This window comes from Prinia subflava, chromosome 7 (assembly GCF_021018805.1).
Source record: "Prinia subflava isolate CZ2003 ecotype Zambia chromosome 7, Cam_Psub_1.2, whole genome shotgun sequence".
NCBI lineage: Eukaryota > Metazoa > Chordata > Aves > Passeriformes > Cisticolidae > Prinia > Prinia subflava.
The window spans coordinates 12218856-12240452 of NC_086253.1; the positions used below are offsets into that span (position 1 = coordinate 12218856).

At 39.2% G+C, this 21597-nt stretch overlaps 1 protein-coding gene across 1 annotated transcript in view; it reads right to left on the reverse strand.

The window, feature by feature from the left end:
- Positions 1–21597, reverse strand: part of STK32B (serine/threonine kinase 32B) — a 158577-nt gene that overhangs the window by 67527 nt on the left and 69453 nt on the right. Inside the window, exon 4 of the mRNA XM_063401606.1 lies at positions 3880–4053. Coding sequence (XP_063257676.1) covers positions 3880–4053 — 174 coding nt within the window. The remainder of the gene's footprint in view (positions 1–3879; positions 4054–21597) is intronic.

Genomic DNA, 21597 nt, shown 5'->3' on the forward strand with positions numbered 1-21597 from the left:
TCCTAAAATTGTGCTGGAAGGTTACTGCAATTTCCATTCCAGACATCTGCCACATCCAGCCTCCTCTCTAAGCAGATGAAAACCAATGGAGCCAGACAATGATGAGAAGTTGTGAGGGTGTAGCAGTTAACACTTGCCCCTTAAAAAGAGAAAATGTGATTTTTTTCAGTATGAGCATGTTAGCAGGGCAGCAGCTACAGCACTGCAGGGCCAGCACTGCTCTGAGCCAGGGCTGGAGCTGCAAGAGCCTCCTGGAAGAGACAACACTGGAGCTACTGCCGGAGGAACTGCTGAATGGAAACAGGCAGCCTACTTTGGTGAGGAGGCAGGTGGTTCGATTGAAATGGATGAACAGCATCATTTGTGAAAGGAGGAGGTTGAGTTACTCATGGCTGAAATAAGTTTATTCAGCCTCTGATGAGAAAACTTTTTGCATTATTCACTGGCATTATACAACCAGTTCTGGAAGGAATGTGTTTAGTCATACCATCTTGAAATGGCAGAATCCCGGATTTGATCCAAGGTTTGAGAATGTTTGAGATGATGTATACTGTAAGAAGCCTTTCTGGGTGTACTGGGATCCAAGTATGTATAAGAAATACCACCTCTACAGCTTTAAAATAGTCCTTTTTTTCATGTGAGAAAAGTGGATAAAATATTATTCCAACAGGACTGTGAGAAAATAAGGGTTTTCAGTGTAACTCTTATCTGTGACCAACAATCTCAATATTAAGTTAGCTGTTGTATAAGTTAAGTGAAAAATTTACTCAGAATAGTCTTCAAATAATAGCTTGAAACTTAGATTTTTTTTTAAAGTTTTTATAATTCTGGGTGAATATCCATGCAAATGCAAACATTTATAATAGAGCTGTGAGACACAGAGCGGCATTTATTATTGTGCCATAATAAATAAATCCACTATTGCAGAATTATGCATGACAAATATGGATTTTATACACACGGATGTGATTAATAAAAATTGCAAGTTTCATAAATACACCAGAACAGTAGTGGGTTTTACTCTATTTATAGCTAAATTTGTCCCTGCAGTAACAATAGTCCTATAGCTGAAATGATTGCCACATTCAAAGTACACACCACCAACCACATCAACAAACACAGAGGCATTGCAGGGCATCTCCAAGGGGAACTGGCATAATCCTGATCTCCTCACTTCTGCATCCATTCCTACGTGCCTGGGAACCCCTGTCCCCTTCAGTACCATTTCCTTTTGTAGCAAAATCCTGGGGCCACAGGTTAGAAAAAAGCATTCTGTCGTGTTGCTGGATGCAATAGTAATGGAAACCTGAACATATTTCATACACAGCTGTATATTAGAAATTAAACTTCTCATTCACAGCCCATATATTCAGGTCTTTATGATACTGCAGTTTGAAAATCCACCAAGCCAGTCTGATAAATTGTTCAACTATTCTTTTTTTGTAGCCAAGACAACATCTAGGAGTGGGCTTTCTCAATGACTCTCTGACTTACTAACAGTATTTTTTTCCTTTCTGCAGCCAACACATTCATTTTAAAATGAAAGATCTAATATAGTTTTGTAGGTCAGCATGTGAATGCTGACTGGAAGCACTTGGTAACACTGATATTGCTGAGGCCCGCAGCCACAAAGTATAAACACCAAGCAGATCACTGATTTCACCTCCAAACGAGATGGTGTGTTTGCAATGATAAAGGAATGACTAGATGTGTCCTCACTGTGCATCTCTGCTGGCTCTGCTCCTGAACTAATTTAAGTCAGTGCTGCACTCCTGATGCCAGACATGCTACAGGGATTTAAGGCAGCTGAGGACCCATCCCACAGGCTGCTGCTCCAGGTGGTGGTGGGATGGAAGGCAGAATGTTCTGGGACTCACCTGGCTAAATGACAGGTTCACTGGTTTGTAGACCATCTGTGATTTTGTGGTAACTGGTGAGAAGATGAGAGGTAAAAGGCTCCTTGTGCTGCAGTAGGGTAATTTGGGCAGTAAGCAGTGAAGCGGGACAGACACACTCAGATCTCAGGACTGCCAGCTTCTTCCATAACAAAACTGAATCCTGAACCAGATCCCTAGACAACAATCCTAGCTAGCCAGTCAGTACCACCACTGCAGGCTGAGAGAGTGCTGTTTTGTCTCACCTCTTTCTGTCAAAGCTTTTGGTTCAGAGTGAAAGCAAAATCCAAACCCCAGAACCTGCCCCCACATTGAGCCAACAACCAGCTCTGGATGGCCATTCCTTCCCCCACCTAAGTGCAAATCACCAGGTGTTGAACCACTATGACTCAAAGAAAAAAAATGTGTCAAGTGTTTTCTTGTCATGATTAAGTAATACAGAAGAGATCAGAGTTAAGCCCAGTTTCATAGTGGGACTGTGACAAGGCAGACAGACGCTGTCACAAAAAGCTGTGAACAGCCACAATGACTTCAATCCATTCCTTCATTCTTTCCAGACTGTTAGCTTTCTCAGGCTTTTCTGTGGTACATTTTTAAGCTACAAGCTTCTAGCAAAATACAAGTTTTGATTACAAACTGGATTGTCTCATGAATATTTTGCCAGCCTATTTGCATAAAAGATCTCATCAATTTGTTTTTCACCAAGAACATTCCTTAAGGCATTAGAAACAAAGGTCAGTTGTAATTCTGAGCTCCCTTTTCAAAACGCTGACCGAGAAAAGAAAATTTATGCAAAATACATGGAAATGTACCAAAATAGTAACAGTCTACTAAAGAATTTTCCTGCAATATTTACAAGTTTTATTATATTTGGAGTTTCAATTGCAAGCAAAACAAGTGTTGCAATGTTTAGTGGAATTTTGTCTAGCACGGTTTCAGTAGCACCAAATACCCACCTACCATTGCATCTCTGCTCAGATAGATTTCATGCTGACCATTCCTCCTCTGAAAGTCAGACCATACTTTTTATTGTATCTTTATTGTGAAATCATGAGGCAGCTCTGGCAAGTGGATGAAAACTCTCCATTAATGTATTTCAAGGAATTTGTTTATACTGGTCTTTGGGAGATCTAGGGCACAACTTAGTTTAGTTTGGTCTCTGAAAGTCACATCCAGATTTTGTATACACAAAACTGTAATTTTGCATTCATGCCACTCTAAATCAGAAGAGATAACCCTGCATTTAGCCTAAGAAAGAATAAAATAAAGGTTAAAGCCCATAATTTTAGAATTTCATAGTTGCTGTGTTAACATAAAAATAGAAGTTGTCCCTGCTGCTTTAGTTAAATGCCAAAATGTTTAAGGAAAACTGACCCTGACTCTTGACATCTTTTTTGAAATGAATACTATCTTTGCTTCTGTATGGCAGAAAACCCAACACATTGCTGTAATATAAAAAGTGCAAAAAAGATGCAGGCTCTATCATTGCTCCAATTGACTTGTACTATTATTCCTACTTCCCCACCTCTCTTCCTCCTGACCTTCATGCAGATCCTGCAAATAAAAGAAATATTCTCAGCTTTAGGTTCTATAACCATTCCCTGATGTTGTTGGGGGAAGTTCTTGTACTGGATTACATTTTTGTGTTCAGTAACTTTGAGGCACTGGAGAATTAAAGATAAATTAAAAGCAATCAGGATGCTGTTATGGGTTGTCTTTAGTATTTAAAGACCATAGTGAAAAATGTACATCATAGTATGAGATCAGAAGGAGAAAAGGGCAGTATGAGAAGGATACAAGGCTACTAAATGGGTCTGGACAGAAAGAAAGCACTTGAAAACCTTTCAGAGCCAACTTCTACCCTTGAAGCAATGGGAACTTTTCAGAGGTTTTGAATAAACAGAACTATAAAATCAGATATATGATAAAACTCCTCTGCTCTGCCAAAAGTAAGCAGCCCATTCCTCAAATGAAATTCACTCACCTGTGAATGATGTGGTATCTCTGCAAATAATCCAAGGAAAGGGCCAGCTCACAAATGTACAGTTTAACAGTTCCTTCATTAAAGTGGACGTTCTGCTGCAAGTGGTAACGCAGGTCACCTCCAAGTAAGAGATCAACCACCATGAACATGTCCTCTTCATCCTGAAAGGAATACCTGGAAGAAAGAGGCACAGCTGAGATCTCGGGGCAGATGATGTAGTCACGGCCGTGCCTTGGGGTGGCTCCCATTAAGGAGGTCCTGGCAAGTCCCTGATTTGCTCAAAAGGCATGCAGAGAAAGGCATTCTCACTGCTGAGTCCTGCAAACAGGCTTTGATTGTGGTGAGACTGAATATTTAAGTGTTGTGCTTTAACCCAGTGACAACTAAATACCATGCAGACACTCTCTCGCTCCTCTTTCCCCAAGTCAGCTGGGGAGAGGAATCAGAAAAAAGTAAGAACTTGTGGGCTGAGATAAAAAACAGTTTAATAATTGAAAAAAAGGGAAGTATGATAATAGTACTAACGATAAAAACAATAATTAAAATGAAAAGGAGAGAAAGAAAGAAAACCTGAAAGAAACAAGTGATGCACAGCACCAGTGCTCACCATCTCCTGAAAGATGTCAAGTCTGTCCCCCAGTTCCAATCAGCCCTTCCCATCCAAATCCCCCAGTTCATATGAGCATGATACTTTATGGTGTGGAATATCCCTCTGGACAGTTTGGATCAGCTGTCCCAGCTGCCTGCTCTCCCAGCTCCTGGTCCAGCTCCTCACTGGCATTGCCAGAGCATGAGCCACTGAAAATTCCTTGACATAAGGTGAGCACTGCAGAGCAACAGCCAAAACATCAGAATGTTCTCAAAATTATTCTCATCCTGAATCCAAAACACAGCACTGTTCTTGTAAGAAGAAGACTAATTTTATCCCAGCTGAAACCAAAACATGAAGGCAAGCAGAGCTTGAGCTACTGCCATATTATTGTCTTATTTTAAACATCGATTAACACCTGAATATTGATAAAACAGCATTTAAAATACTTTTAAGATTTTTACATTCTTAAATAGCCACATACTCACTCAGGTGACAAAACAGCTTATAAAGTAGTACCAATAAAATGGATGGCCTTGAAAATCACTTGGTATTTACACACATACAACTCTACTTCAGTGCTTATGGAAAGTATCCTGGCAGCATTGAGAGCTGCTCTCTCAGGAGTATTTTCCAGATTCAATAAATATACACAATGTTCTATTAGCTGAGCATTTTTTACAGCTTGCAGCGTAGGTCCAAATTCAATAAGGACTAAAACTGCAATTTTACTGCCTAACAATACTTTTTTTTTTCAGTCAGCAACGTATATCTTATAAAACGACAGTCTTCACGGTTACTGACTGAATTCTTCTGGACCCTTTCCCAGAACTGCCTGCTGAACTCTCTGAGGACCAAATTTTGATGTGATTTAAATCCTATAAATCCAAAGGTGTAGCCATTCAAGGTACAGTATATATACACACATATAGTGTTTGGGCAAGCAGGAATTTCCATGTGTTTCTATTTACCTTGGCTATGCTGCCCTGGTTTCTTATGATCTGAGTGAACCAACAGAAACCCTCTGGATTTTGTTTAAAAATGCAACTGTATAAGATACAATTTTCCCAAATGAGGAATGGTGAATACTTTATTTCTGATGTGAAATCACTCTTTTCTTAGAAATTGTTTTAGAATTAATTTGGATGGGAAGTTACATTATCTTACACCAGATATACATGGACTACTGAGAGGTGATCCACAGTGGAAGTGCCTCTTCCAGCACCTTTCCTCCCAGGAGTTGTGTAACACACGTTGGCTACAAATGTGACTCAGTTCTCCTGAACTGTAAAATTTTTGCCAAGAAAATAAAAAAGAGAGGGCTTCCAGAAAATTTGTGCATACCCTCCCCCAGAGGCAGAAAAGTCTATATTTGATTATTTTAATTGACAGTTACATACAGTTTCACTTTCATGCCCAGGCTTGCACTTACTGAAATGAGGCACTGCTTAGGGGTTGTCACAGATGGTTCATTTTGAATTTAATGCTTATTATTCTTTCTGAGCACAGCTCTGAGAAGTGACTTTCTCTCATACTCTGCTCTTCTGCTGCATTTCTGTGTGATTGCCAAATGCCAGGAGGGGAAAGTAATTTTATTTGCATTAACCTTACTTTTCAACAAGTCAAACCTCTGAAGCAAAATGGTAAAGTAGGTGGCACATGGTGTCTGCTCACCTCTAGAGAGGCAGAATTTTGTAACACACGAACACATACACAGGTTAAAAAACCAGAAGGCTTCAAATATATTCAAATTCCTCCAGGTATTGTGAATTACTGAGCCTGGAGCAATTGTAGAAGCAAAGCTTAAATGTGTAGTAATATTTAATATTTTTTTTCTTTTTTGACACTGTTGTTATTTTAAGTGAAGAAATTCTAGCACTGAGCAGAGGTAAATTCATCAGCATAGAATGGCTTTGGCTGGAAGGGCTCTTAAAAATAATCTATTTCCAACCCTCCTGCCATGCATAGGGACATGTTGCTCAAAGCCCCATCCAACCTGAACAATTCCAAGGACAGGACAGCCACAGTTGCTCTGGGCAACCTGTTCCAGCGCCTCACCATCCTCTGAAAAATGTTAATTTTTCCCTTCAATTATCACTTGAGTAAGCTATAAACTTTGTTTCTTTCTTTTATATATTATTAACACTTTTTGAAAAGAAAAATTGCAGAATGAAAACTCTACTTAAAGGATCAGTGAAGTATTGTTACTTGTCTGGGCCTAAAGTTCTAGAGTTCTAAAGTTCATGATGACATGCCAATAGAAATGGTACTGATGCACCTCTATATCTCTATATATTGAGATATAAGTCCCCTTAGTTATTTTTCTTGGACAGAGTGTGAAAGCAGGGTAAAGAGTGACTGCTGTGAACTTACTTTTAAATCCAATGATTATTCCTTTTTTTTTTTTTTTTTTTTTTTTTTTTTTTTTTTTTTTTTTTATTATGAGTAAGTTTCAAGGTGAATGTTCAGTTTAGACAAAAGAGCCATGAGAACCAGAAATAATTGTGCAATCATGTTCCCATCCAGATAAATGCTAACACTTGGTGGAACATGATTTTCACTTCAAACATGTTTTTAGGATGATGTACTCTCATTTTCTGTGCTTGTGAGTGGGGAATGGTGGTCCTTTGTCACCTGCTAGGCAAGCTCTTGTGCATCTGTAATTGTTAATGATTTAAAAGAGAGATCAAACAAAGCTTTTCTACAGGGCTCAACCAACCTCCACCCACTCATTGCTTTGGGACTCTCAGGGCCTCAGGCATCTCTGGGAATCCAGGCTAGGGTGACAACAGATGAGTTTTGTCCAGGGGCTGTCAGCTTTGCTAGTGAATCAATCTCCTGCTACATTGCCTTGCCTCTCAGGTTAACACAGGAAGTGCAATCCCTACAGGCAGAGCTACAAGGCTTCCAGAAGTGTCTGTACCTCTAGAACAAAGTACTTTGAACCCAAACACAAAAACCAAACCAAAACCCCAAATAAACAAAACCCTCAACAAAACCAAAACTAAACTGGGAGACAATCAGAAGTACAGCTAATGTTTGCACTAGGCAGCCTTCCCACAAAGGACACTTCTCAGATTTGTCTGGGCCATCCTGACTAGACCATGATTTGCTAGGAAAGGCTGGAGCAGATGATCCTTGAGATCTTTCTACCCTTTTATTCTATGATTCTGTGATCTTTCATGACCTGTGAAGGGAGCACAGGTCAGTTTTATTTAGATGTTGAAGGCACAATGTTGCACACCAAGACACAGTGTTTGTGAAGCTCTCTATGTCCTCTCTGATGTTCTCCTCCTGCACTCAGAGCCAGAGTTATGTTTTTCCTTTGTACTGATATGTCTCTGGTAACTCTGCTAACCCTGCCAGCAGTGCTGTGTATGCTGGTTTGGGTGGGACATGAGCTGGATGGGCACAGTTTGAAGGAACATGTGCATGGACATGTTCAGCACATCAGCAGATTTTCCACCCCCTCTAAATTCCATCACACCTGACACACACCATGCTGGTCTTACACCCATTCTCATGGATAATGGTGTCTTCCCTCCACAGCTGACCCAGCTGGATCAAACCTTCATGAGTGGCATTTCTCTGTCTGGATCAGACCACAGTGTGGTTAAGACATTTTCTGCAGGGTAAAGAAATCCATCCAAGTGAAACCGTGTGTCTTTGACCCAGAGGACAGCTTGGGCATGGCAAACAGGAGAAGGTCTCTGGAGCTGACAGGCACTCCACTAGGCAGATCTTGCAGCTACCAATTCCTGAGCTACTGAATGCAGAGCAGGAGTTTCTCCAGGCCCTGCTGTGCAGCTGATAACAAATAGTATTGTTTCCCTCCAACCCTGCTTTAAGGAGTAACAGGACTTTGTGTACCAGCTTAGACAAGTTTGGTTTGTCATGGTCACAAGCAATTTGGTTCTATGCCTCTCTCCCTCACACAAATACAGTATTCTGTCTTTACATAAGAAATGAAATATTACCTTTATCATTTTTTCTATTTCAATATTTTCAGAAATAAGAGCTTTTGATGTATTGGTCTAGGAATTGAAATAGACGAGTGAAAAATTTGCCATGGGAGAAAGGAATCTTTCAAAATGTTGCTGCTGGTTGGGGAGGTGCTGATGGCAAATCAGACTAGTGGAGATTAGTTTTTGAGCAAACACTGTAATTTTACTTTTGTAAGCTTCTTATCTGCTCAAAGGTAAATTACATAGAAAAGGGTTGATTGGTTTTTGAAATAAACTCAGGAATTGTTTGGGATTTTTATGTTAACTAGGTAGCTGAGAAATACTTTCTGAGTGAATTGTAATATTGTGACTTATGTTGAATATTAATCAATTGATATTTAATACCATTAATACATAATTAGTCACCCTAAGGACAAAATCTTAATCTTCCTTCAAAGGAAAGAGTAAATGACTTGAAGTAATAGTTCTTGTTTATTTCTTAAATAGTGTCATTCTCCAGTTATAGGAAAACTGTTCTAAATACAGACCCAGCCTCAGCTTTTGCTTGGTTGAAGAAGAAAAGTTTTAATGCATTATAGTAATTTTTCTCCAAATTAAGATAAAATAATAAATCCCATAACAGGGAATTGAATTTTTGAATATCTTCAGACTGGAAGATAAACTATTATTGAACATAGTCCTCGATGGAAATACATTTAAACAAAGTACTTTTTGAAGAAATTATATCTGTTTCCACATTTATATCTGTATATTTGTTTTAGTAATATCTAATTTTTTTATTTCTATCATATTTGTATTTATTATTTGTAAACTTGTCATCATAAAAGTAGTTACAGACGAATTATTAAGATCATTTTCCCCCCTTTCATTCCTTATTTTTAGTTAACCAGGGTAATTTTTCATTGAAATCCTTCCAGTTGAGGCACCCAATATTCATATATCTTGTTTCCTATGAATTACCTGGGAAAAAGGACATAATGATGGATATTTTATATATTACTTAAATTAAAGATAGAAACACATTAGAAAAATTTCATCATTAAGACCAAACCTAACTTTGTAATCTTGAAGTAATCAGTTAAAGCAAGATATGCACAGTTCATACATTCAGATAACACTTCTGCTTTCAACTGAATATGACAAATGATTGATCCTTGGTGTCTCCTAACTACAAAATTAAAGAAGGATCCTTTTCTAGTTTTCCCCTGGTAACATTAAAGGCACATGGTCATTTTTTCAATGACATAAACCCCCCTCCAGTAACTGTAGATTTTCCCAGTGTAGATGTAGATGCCATTTCTTGATATGATTACCTTCCTTCTTTACCAGTCCAATTTGTGTAACTATGTCATAGAATACTCCCCACCCTCTGTGAAGCAGCAACAGGTTTACCCAAGACCTGCTGCACTGAAAAATAACAGGTCACTTAAAGGCCTGAATAATTTGACATTTGCCAAAGAACAGTCAGAGAAGAAAAATAACAGTCTAGAGATCTCGTGTATGGTTATGGTGAAATAAAATATAATATAAGCTGGTATAAATCTAGGTTATAATATTGGTGCCAAAAATAGCAACTTTGATCAGTCAAACATGAAATCATTACAAATTTCCCCATGCTGAGAAGGTGTGCTGAACACTGTTACACCCACTGTGACTGTGAATAGCAAATACTTATACTTTGAACAATGTTTTTCATAAAATGAAGTGTCCAAGCCAATAAAATTAAAGTACATACAAATATGCCAGTATTTTGAAAGAATGTGGGAAATATTCCTTCATAATGCCTGTTTTGTTTACATTTCTATAGATGTCTTTATTATTTTGGAAAATGGATAAACATTAGTTATTGGAATTTGAGATTTGTGCTTACAAAGTCTTTAATAGAAGTCTATTCATGAAAGAAAAGGAAATATGCCTGTTTCCAAACTCAGAAAGACAAGAGTCATTTCTACAAATGTTGTTAAGAACAAAGGACAATTGCTTTCTTTATTCTTCCTATATTTCTTTATAAATATATGAAAATATTTAAATATTCTTTAAGAAAACTTTTGAGAACAAGGAATTTCCTCTATAGGGAATTAGATTGTTCAGGCTTGTACTTTCTCAAATTCTATTTAGTGCTGAAGTGACCAAACAAAACCAGTAAGAAAAATGCCTAAATAAAAAATAGGCATTGAATTGAAAGATGACTAGAATTTGTTTCAGTGAAGAGAGTAAGAGACATATTACAGACTTATTAGCACAGACTTATTAAATAGCTAATATTTACCATTAGCTCCCATACAGGCAAGGATTATTAATTAGAGTGAGTTTAGTATTCATCCTCATGTGGAAGAAAATTTTCTCCCTCCAGGAACTTGAGAAGTCCACAAATGCTCTTTGATCTGAGAAAGAACTTTTCATCATCTGGACATGACCCAGCAAATGTGCACTCAGAGCCCAGAAAGGCAAAGCTGTCCTGGCTGCACCCAAAGCAGGGGAGCAGCAGGGCAAGGAGGGGATTCTGCCCCTCTGCCCCTCTGCTCAGACCCCACCTGCAGGGCTGCACCAGCTCTGGGCCCCAGCACAGGAGGGACAGGGACCTGCTGGAGCCAGGCCAGAGGAGGCACCAAGGTGATCAGAGGGATGGAGCCCCTCTTCTGTGAGAAAATGCTGAGAGAATTAGGATTGTTCAGCCTGGAAAAGAGAAGGCTTTGAGGTGATCTAACCGAAGCCTTCCAATACCTGAAGGGAGCCTGCAAGAAGGAAAGCATGTAGGGACAGGACAAGGGTGAATGGCTTTAAACTGAGGACAAGTTTGGATTAGATACCAGGGAGCAATTATTTATTGTGTGGGTGCTGAGGCCCTGGAACAGGCTTCCCAGAAAAGTTGTGGATGACCTAACCTGGAAAATGTTCAAGGCCAGCTCTGGTGAGGTTCTGAGCAACCTGGTCTAGTGAAAGGCCTCCCTGTCCAGGGGAGTTGGAACTAGACGAACTCTGAGGTAGGTCCCTTGCAACCCACTCCACTCTGTGATTTTGTGATCATTCCCATATGCACTGTCAGCATTTGGCTCAGCTGAGATACACAAGTTACACAACCACGCCAGGGGCAGGCAGTGAGTGGTAATGAAATAAACATGAAAAAGCAAAATGCAAAATAACAGTTGCTTGCTCTTTTACTATGCACTTTGCTTTCAGCTGATGAAGTAAACCTCACTACTATATTTCTGCATGTGCAAACTACACTTGTTGATCAATGCTGTTTTGAAGTGTTTGAGTTCTTTGTGAGTCCCAATCATTTGATATGGTTTGTTTTAGAGCACATTTTCTTTCACTCCTTCACCTGGTTCTAATCAACCAATGTTTTGCTCCATCTAAAAGAAGTTTCTTTATTTTTGCCTCTGATTTAGCAAATGCTAGGGGAGTAAGAGGTCATTTGAGATGTGGGTTATGGCAATAACTGTAGATTGTGAAAAAGGCAGGTTTAGATTTGATGTTGGGAAGAAATTTTTTACTCAGAGGCACTGGAACAAGTTGCCCAGAGAAGCTGAGGATGACCCATTCATGGAAGTGTTCAAGGCCAGGTTGGATGGGGCTTGGAGCAGCCTGGTCTAGTGGAAGGTGTTCCTGCCCATTGGAAGTAGATGATCATTAAGGTCCCTCCCAACCCTAACCATTCTATGAAAATATGGTATTTTGTTTGTCTTTCATCATGGTGATATGGAAGAGAAATATGCAAGAAACCATGTGATTAAATGTAGGTGGTCATCTATTAAATGAGAAAGATGTTTTCTGTTCCTTTTAGGCTGGGACTAAAGAGATTAGATCCAGGGTTTGCATATGACCCACAGTCACGTAAGATCCTTTACAATGTGATTAAGTAGTGTTCACTGAACATTAAAATAGACACACAGAATAACTTTGGATGGAAAAGCTCTTCAGATGTCAGCAATTCCAAATTCCAACCTCCTCAAAGCAGGGCTAATTTCAAACTAAGTCAGGTTTCCTGGGGCCTCATCCATGGCACTTTTGAAAATCTCCAAGGATGAGAATTCCACAGCCTCTCAGGGAAGAACATTCCAGCCTACCCATTTTGTCTTGAAGAGACATTTTGCTTATATCCAGTTATGATTTCTCTTGCTGACCTATGTCACTTGTGTCACTCATCCTTTCAGTGTACCTGAGTTTTTCTCCATCTGTAGGTATTGCCATCCTCATGTCATCACCACCACGCTTTTGGGTAATGGCTGTAATTGGTTCCCTCCCTCAGCTCATGTCCCTGCTCTGCTCTCTAACCCAGGAACAATGATGCTTCCTCAGATCTTGTAGAAAAGGGCTGGATGAACTTATTCCAAAGAAGACTGCTGCAGTAGGAAAATTTTGAGACAATAAGTGATATTGGTTGAAACTTTCATGAACCCTTGTTTAAGGCCTAGGAAAATTCAGACAAATAGGATGAATTTTTGGTACACTATGAACAATCGAATGGAGGAAAAAAGCCACACTGCTATCAATTCCTGTGACTCTGGAAACATTTTTATTCCCACATATTAAGAGCTCTGTTTTTGCAAATGGCTGGTTTCTAAAAGTGTTTTCTCATAATTTGTTTTTCAGGAGAAAATTAATTACTTTTCTGGCTCATTTGCTCATATACTTGTAGACTTAATGGCACAGTCTCATGATAAAGTCTGTGTTTTCTCAAATATTATTAGACCAATGATAAAGTAAGACTTGCAAATGAATGCAAAATAGGCTCATTTCTCAGTCTATTTGTTTAGGATTTTTAGCAGACTTGGATGCAATATCCTCAAAGCTCATTTTAATTGTTCTGCCATCATGAAAAGCATGGCAGCTTTCACCAGCCTCACTCAGTTTTACTCTCTGAGACCAAAGTCAGCTTCATTCTTCATCAATTTTTTTCCAAGTGATTTATCTTTCATATATCTTCTCTTGAGTGGAATAAAGAAAACTCTCCACTATCTGCTGTTCTACTTATAGTTTTTAAAATAGGTACATCAAAATTACACACGAGAGCTCTGTTCCGTTGAGTGTATTAAAACATATAGAGAAGGCACTTGGGATTGGTTGATACTCTCATCTGAATGCAGCCCCTAAAATCCATTCAGCTGTGTTGGAGATGTGCTGTGACTTGGCAAATGTTCACCAAGTTCTTCATTATCACTTTGTGTTATTATCACTGCCAATTTATAGCACTTCACATGCACGTGGCACTGCAGCAGCAGCAATTCAGTGTATAGTGCCAGCCAGTCTCTCTTGTCCCCAGCTCGTCTCAAGCACTTCCAATTAAAGCAGGCAACAGACAGCTTGTGTGACGAACTCAGGGAAAATACTCACACGAACAAGGGCCCCACTACCAATACAGGAAACGGCTCACCTAGGAAAATAGGCACTTGAGAAATTTAGGGGTGAGGGAAAAGCTCATGGGGAATAACAGACTGAAAACTTGGACCCCATTTGAGATGCATGTCAAGATCTCAGTCTGTAACTGGCAAAGCTTGATGTATTCATAAATTAGGGAATAACAGAATCTTTTAGATTGGAAAGGACCTGCAAGATCAAGTCCCACTATTAACCCAGGACTGCCAAGTTTAGCAGTAAACCTTGTCCTAAAGATCCACATCCACATGTGGTCTTTTAAACACCTCCAGGGATGGTTACCCTACCACTTCCTGGGGCACCGTGTTCCAGTGCTTGGCATGGTCCATCCTGATAAGAAGAAAATCAAGTGTCAGAAGAAGGAAGCCAGCATGGATGAGCAAGGACATCCTAACTGAACTCAGAGAGTAAAAATAAATGTACAAGAAGGGGAAGGAGGTGGGTGACCCAGGAGGAACACAGAGTTGTTTTCTGATATTGCAGTGATAGGGTTGGGAAAGCCAAGGCTGACCTGGAATACTGCATGCCATTCTTGGCTCCCCAGCCATGAATAGTAAAGTGCAGGGCCACAAGGATGAATAAAGGACTGGAGCATTTCTCATATGAGGAAAGGGTGGGAGAGCTGAGACTGTTCACCCTGGGGACGAGAAGGTTTGTGTGATCTCATCAGTGTGTACAAATACCTGATGGGCAGAAATGAAGGAGACAGACTCTTCTTTGTGGTGCTCTGAGACAGGACAAGAGGTAATGAGCACAAATTAAAACACGTGAATCCCATGTGAACACAAGGAAATTCTTCTGTGAAGATTGCCAAACACTGGTTTGACAGGTTGCTCAGAGAGGCTGTGGAGTCTTCCTTTGAGGAGATTCTAGTATCACAACTGGGCAACCAGTCTTAGGTGACTCTGCTTGAGCTGAGGGTTTGCATCAGGTAAACTCAAGATGTCCCTTCCAAACTGAACAATTCTGTGATTCTGCAACCTTCTCCTTGCAGCAGCTAACAGGTTCTCTAAACTACATACAATTACAGGAGTGTTGAAGAACAGAATTTGAGCAGAGGTTTGTCTCGTGGAGAATTTCCTGTTTCTCTTCTCTCTTTCTCACAAGCTCATTATTTGAGGTTCACAGTTCTTCATTTAGTAGGTTCCTCATTTAGTGGAAGGTTTTAAAAAAAGTAGTTACCAATGCTAACTACTAAACAAGGATTTCAATCTGATCAAATAATCCAAAGTTTCAGAGCACAGAGCAACAAAATCGTGCTGGGACAACAGAAGCTAGTGAATGAAAACTCTAACAAATCTGGAGTTATTCTCTCTTGAAACCCAAAGTTCAACAATCAAACTTCTGATAGATTACAATGAATTATTCCAAACTCTTTGTATTTTTAACTTTAAGCACTGTCATATCTTAAAGATAATCCTTTTTTTTTTTAGTTTTATGAAGCAAAGAAATATCAAAATTGCAGCATTTATCATTAAGCTTCAATCATAACAAATTCAATCTTCAGCACATGATTCATTGAATGAACAACAAAGCACATACTGGGTTAACTGGGTTAAGAATAAGTATAGGTATTTTTTTTTCCCTGTGTATAACCTAGGACACTGCACTGATTCTGTAGGTGTATCTCTGTGTTTGGCACCCTGCATGGGTTGAGAGGCTTAAAATAGTGCTTTTCTTTTTCATTTATTTAGCCATGAACAAGATTTTCCTCTGAGCTACACAACCCCCTTCATTTTCCTGGTATGAAGCCTAGAAAAGGCAGATCAATCTTGCCTTGCATGTGTACAGCTTCTGCAGTTAGTTTACCCACTAGAATTGGGCAGATTTCCCATCCTCCCTTTCCCTCTTCCTGACTTCACTGTAAATGAAAATTTCTCACTGCTACTGAAATAAAAGGTTCATCTTATTTTGGTTTTGTTAGAGATATACAAACAGTCTTCAGCCAGATTCCAGAGAATCTACTTCACTCCAGTATAATCCTGGAATACAGCCAGCTACTCAAAAGGTTTCACTCAAAGAGCTTCTCTTATTTTCTGTCAATAAAATAGTTAATTTAAAACTGTGGTCCTTAAGTATGATGCTTTCAATCACATGTAGATGCCTACTAACATTTTCAGGCATTCCTCTTAGTATGACGTACCTTATTTTTTAATTGTGGGCATTTCTAAAATGTTAAAATAAGTTAAACAAGATGGACCAAAATGCACCTCACTCTGTCAAATCCTTACTAGCTTATTTCAGACTTACTCTCTTAATTGACATGCAAGTTATTTTGCAAGCTTCCCAAACCCAAAAGATGAAGCAAAAATCTGAATAGTAATGTGAAGGATGTAGTGCAAAACAAATTAGGCTTATTGTTTCTCTGTCATTTTAAACGAGGACAGAAAGCTGTTTTCAGTTTCAATTTAAAGATAATTTCTTTCATACAAAAATTTCCTTACAAAATTCAATTTCCATGCAAAAAAACAATTCTTCTGGAAGGAATGTAAGATAATAGTGTGATTTAAGTGGTTCTTCAAACAGCATGAGCATACACTAAATACCCTTTCTTTTTTACTGTTTTTTCTCATCCATACACCATATCTAGGAGAAACCTTAAAAATCCAAACAGGTAGGTGCTCAACAGCTTATTAGAATTGAGCTTCTTAGACCCAGTTTTGTCCAGACTGCCTTTGGGTACATGTTCAAGGTACTTTGGGTTAGAAAAGTAATTTCTCTGTGGTCACCGTGCAGTAAGCAGGACACCTACAGTCCTGCTCTCAGCTGTGGTAACCACCCTCGGGAATGTCTCTCTTTTTCCCACTGATTGCAGAGGCAGTCCAAGGTGATGAGGCTGATGAATGGATCTGGAAAAAATTCAAGTTCTCTAGAGCTTGTCTTTTCTGTTTTGGGAAGTCCCTGTATGGTCAGCACATCATATTCACATGGACATTTTGACTGGTACAGAAGGGTTGATAATTATGGCTGTCAGAGAACATTTTTTTGTTTGATCAGCAGAGAAAAATATAAGACAGATTTTCTGACTTATGCTGGTCTTACAAATTCCAAGTTCCTTCCTTTGGTGCATGTCTTGGTTCTGATAACTTAATTGATTTTACATTTAACTCCAGGAAGATAGACCTTCATCTATTGACGTTAAAAAGACAGGAAAGGTATTAACTTGCAAATACAACATGCTATGATGAGACAGGAAAAAATGCAAACAATGAAAAATTCCCTCATTTTCTGTGTTGCTCAACCTCATCTGAAGAAGCTTTTTGTTAATGTTCCATTTCATGTAAGAGGCAACTTGTTCTTTAATAAGAAAAAGATTTAGTGCAAAGACACATGGAAAGGAGGAGGAGCCCTTCAGGTTAGGGATCTTGAATTAAGGAGATTCCTTAAGGCAGTTATAGGAATAAGTAAAATAAACATAGGCAACTCTCCTGTGCTTTTTTTATTTTTATTTTTTTTTGGTTAATATTGCTGTCTCTACACTAACCCCAGCATATCAGTGAAGCTCAAAGGAAGAAAAGCTGCTCAAAATCTCCTGTGTTTAATGCATCTTACGCCCACATAACGATAAGCAGTGGAGTTTCTCCAGATGCTGCAGGGATCAGCCACACAGCTGGGCAGAGTAACCTGCACTGGCTCACAGTGCAGCAGTGGAAGGGCTCACACTGGGGCATTTCCATGGCTCTCAGCCAGCAGCTTTTTGTGCTCATTCATTGGAATATGAGCAGTCAGATAATCAACACCCATGACTTTTAGTGCTCCCTTTCATGGCAGCTCTTGTGCCATAGGAAGCAATGAGGCTTCCATCTGTATTTTGTGTATGTGCCACATCTTCCTGTACCCTCCTGTGAAGGGGAACATCTTCCCTTGGTAGATCTTTTGGGTCTTTTTGTTTTCTGAAATGTGCAGCACTGTGTTTTAGGAACATTCTTTGATGCTCTCAGCAGATACAGAAGTTGTTCAATACTGTTCTTAGAGCGTGGTTAGAACTATAGTTCTAAAGAAAAAAAAGGAAGGAAATCATTTTACTGCTTTATTTTATCCATGAGTTAGGCAAATCTCTGAGTACAAATATATTTTTCAGAGAGGATGTGCTGAATGGGAATTTATGATCTCATCGGGTGAAAAAAACCCCCAAACCCAAACTCTAGTTCTGCCTCTATTGTCTTTGTTTAAATTTTCTGGGAATGGATCTCAATGATTCACTGTTCTTTTTTCATTGTAACTGCTGCCAAAGAGCAATATATTTGTCATGGCAGAAATTTATTTCAGAATATGAATAATCAAACCTTACTGCCACCCTTAGATTCAGCATCTTGTTTTTTCAATTCCAATTATAGTCACATTAAATGTTAAGATTTGTTATAAAACTGAGATAAAACTCTTGACTTTCTAATTTATACTTGAGTTTATCAAGTTAATTCAGAGCAATCACAAAGAAGCAACTTCAGATGTCAACTACTATCATCCTATCTCACCCCAGACATTTAAATTATTCTGAAAAATTGTCTGTCAAGCCTTCAATGTTTCGTCTGTTTTTAAATTTAAGGTGTCAGAGTCACGTTTTTTGTGGTAACATTGCTTAGGTTAATGAGGTGCAGAGAGGAGGGGCATGTCAAACTCTCAGGAACAAGGGAGAGACCCTAATAAGGGCAAAGAATGTCACCTTCAAAAGCACCATGGCACCAAGGAGGGATCATGAACTGAATCCAGGGCTGTACAGAGGGCCTTTGTCATCAGGCATCTTTTTCCAGATGCAAACAGCAGCAGACAAGAGGGGCTAATACTGAAAGCTGCCTCACAGGCATTATTTCCCAGCTTCCACATGCAGGGCTCCTTGAACCACTCTTTCTGTGTTAAGAATACAACAAAATTCAAGAGTTATTAATTAAATACAGTAGATATAAATGGGCTTACTGGTGTCTTACAGACAGGAAGACTCCCCTGACTGCATTTTCTGCACTGCTGCAGGCCACCTGCCAGAGACAGGTTGGGTTATTGGTTAGGAAGATGAGACAAGGAATAAACTGGATGCAATGGTTGTGGATGGCCAAATCTACAGCTGAAGAGCCACAGTCCATTCTCTGCATTGATGAGCAAATATCTGTGCAGCTGCTTTTTCTAGGGACTAAGGAGAGAATGGAGTGTTGCTTCCTTTCCTGCCTCTGCACAGCTATGTCCTGAACTTACCTTGAATCTCTCCTGAACTGTTTCCTTATAAAGAAAATAGGAGGGGAAAGGAAATTTGAGCAACTGTGGTTCAAAATTAGTTTCACTGATGCTTATAAATGTCCATGGAAATATCAGATTTTTCTTTTTAACTTGTACCCAAACACTACAAAAGCTGGGAAAGGAGTCAAGAGTCTAGCTACCTAACAATCCTCCAGGCAAGAAGAGGGCAATTTTCCAAAAAAATTTTTCCTAATTGACATGTCTTCAGAACATTTGATTCACTTTAATTGAGGTTCTTCTCATTTTTTTGTAAAAGTCTCAGCCAAGTTCAAACAGCAAATTTATCTTACTGCACATGAAGAGAAAATGATTATAAGATGTCCCTCTAAGTTGTATATGTCTTAATTTGAAGTAATAATTGAAGTGGATCTGACTCTCAGTGCTAAGGCTGGCAGCTGTAGCTAAATTGGATGGGACAATGGAAACAATCTATTCTTTTAATAAGCTAGTATGAGACTGAAAAACGTTTGCATTTGGGACTGGGACCAAGAAAGAAACATCACTTTGTTGAACACATTAACCAAGCTTCTAACAGAGGCTGATGGCAATTTACACACAATAGCAGAATGTGGGAAGATACTTTTAGCATTCAAATATGTAGACTGAAGATGTAAATGTATCCTCTCACAGAGGGAGGCAAATAGCTGCAGAAATCATCCTTTGTGAGTTCAGATGTTAGCTGCAGTCCTGAGTACAGACACTCTAATGCAGCAGAAGCAGTGGAGAAAGCTAAAATTCTGAGAATTAAGTTGGGTAACAGCCTAAAAACAAAACTGGTGGGGACAAAACCTTAATTTTTTTCTTGGTCTCACATTCTTCTGTAATTCTTAGGCCACATCTTTAGATAGGCAAGAAAAAAGCAGGAAATTCTTTGTATCTGTAAGTTCTTCCATGTGCAAATACAGAATCACCTGTGCACACCCCTGAGCACTGCACCAGTGTGATAAATCTGTCTGTCATCTCTCCTCTCTTTTCTAATGATGACAATATTCAGCATCCTCACAAACTTGTAATTAGGAGGAAATGATGAGTGCAGAGCATCCTGCACGTCCTACTGAGGCTGTTACCCCACTGTTCTGGTCTGTGGTACTGCCTCAGGAAAGGAAATTATATTTCAAGATGTAGGACTGGTTTCTCTGCAAAACAGAAATGAAAAGAAAGGAAGGTTTTTGAAAATGGGGAAGGCACACTTTGCCTTCTGTCACTGCTCTGCATTTTGTCAACAGCATCCCATTTGAACAGGCACAATTGTGCCTGGCCAGATCCCCTGGTCAGGGATTTTTGATTCTGACTTTCCAGTGCAGGAACAATCAGGCAGCACAGGTTAGATATTAAATAGTCTGTTTCAAATGGATATTTATGAGAAAACCAATATGAAATGTCTTTGTCTTTACACGCCAGCTTATTGCATAGAAGGGAGAGAACAAAAGCCTCATGGACCACTGTCATCAGAAAAGACCTGGTTATCCTTGTTTCACCTCTGAGAAAGGATTCCATTTGCCAGCAGGAAGGAGGGGAGACTGGGCTGTGACACTGCCCAGCAGTTCTTTCACATGCAGCACTCCACATCACATTCTCCCTTTGTTTCTCTGCTGTCCTCAACATGGGTTCCAAGATCTCCACCCCAGGTCACTGCTTGTAGAGATTTATGCTGTACTATCTCCATTCCCTTTTGTCTCTGCATCAAATCACACCCACCCAAACTGCTTTGCAGTGAAGCAGCCCTGATTTAATCACTGAGCAGTGATTAAGCTCATTCATTAGGTGTATATAGTTCATATAGAAAAGCAGACCCAAACCCAGAACATTGAAGCAAGTCTTCTCACCTGCTGGGAGGCAGGTCATTCAATAAGAAGCCCACTGCTTTTTGCATAAGAGTGACTGGCACTTTCTTACTTGTGAAATGAGGAAGGAAAAACATTATTTAATCAGAAAAGCTCAAAAATACTCTCATCTGTAACATAACATTTATAATGAGGTGGATGTGATGATGGTCTGTGCTCAGAAAGATAAGAGCAGAGCATGAGATAAAAAATTCACATCAAATGAATTATCAAGAGAATAATATTAAAAATAAAAAAGGGCTAGTGCAATTATTTTCACAAATGCCAGACTGTAAATCACCTTATCTCACAGCCTCAAGTCCTCTCTCCTAATATGGCAGAAAAATAATTAATAACAAAAATAGGCATTCACACCCACCTCACAAAACTCCAAAGAACTGGATAAAATCAAACAAAGCAATTACTAGAGAAGTAAAAAATGTTCATTTAAAAGACCTATTTAGATATCTATAAAGGAGGATAAACTGTTTGTTCCTTTGCTACCATTATAACTTGCTGCTTTTGTTATTGGCACTGCTGATGCACAGAACTGGTGACAATTCTCCAAAGGATGACCTGGTGGGAACTGGAAAGGGAACAAGAAGAACATCAGCATTTAGTTGAACGTTAATAGGGTAAAACTGTAAAATTAGCTGATGGCAGCATGAAGCCATCAAGGTACCAGCAGAATTGAAGTTTGGTCTCCATGACAATGTCATAAATTGTGTATGAA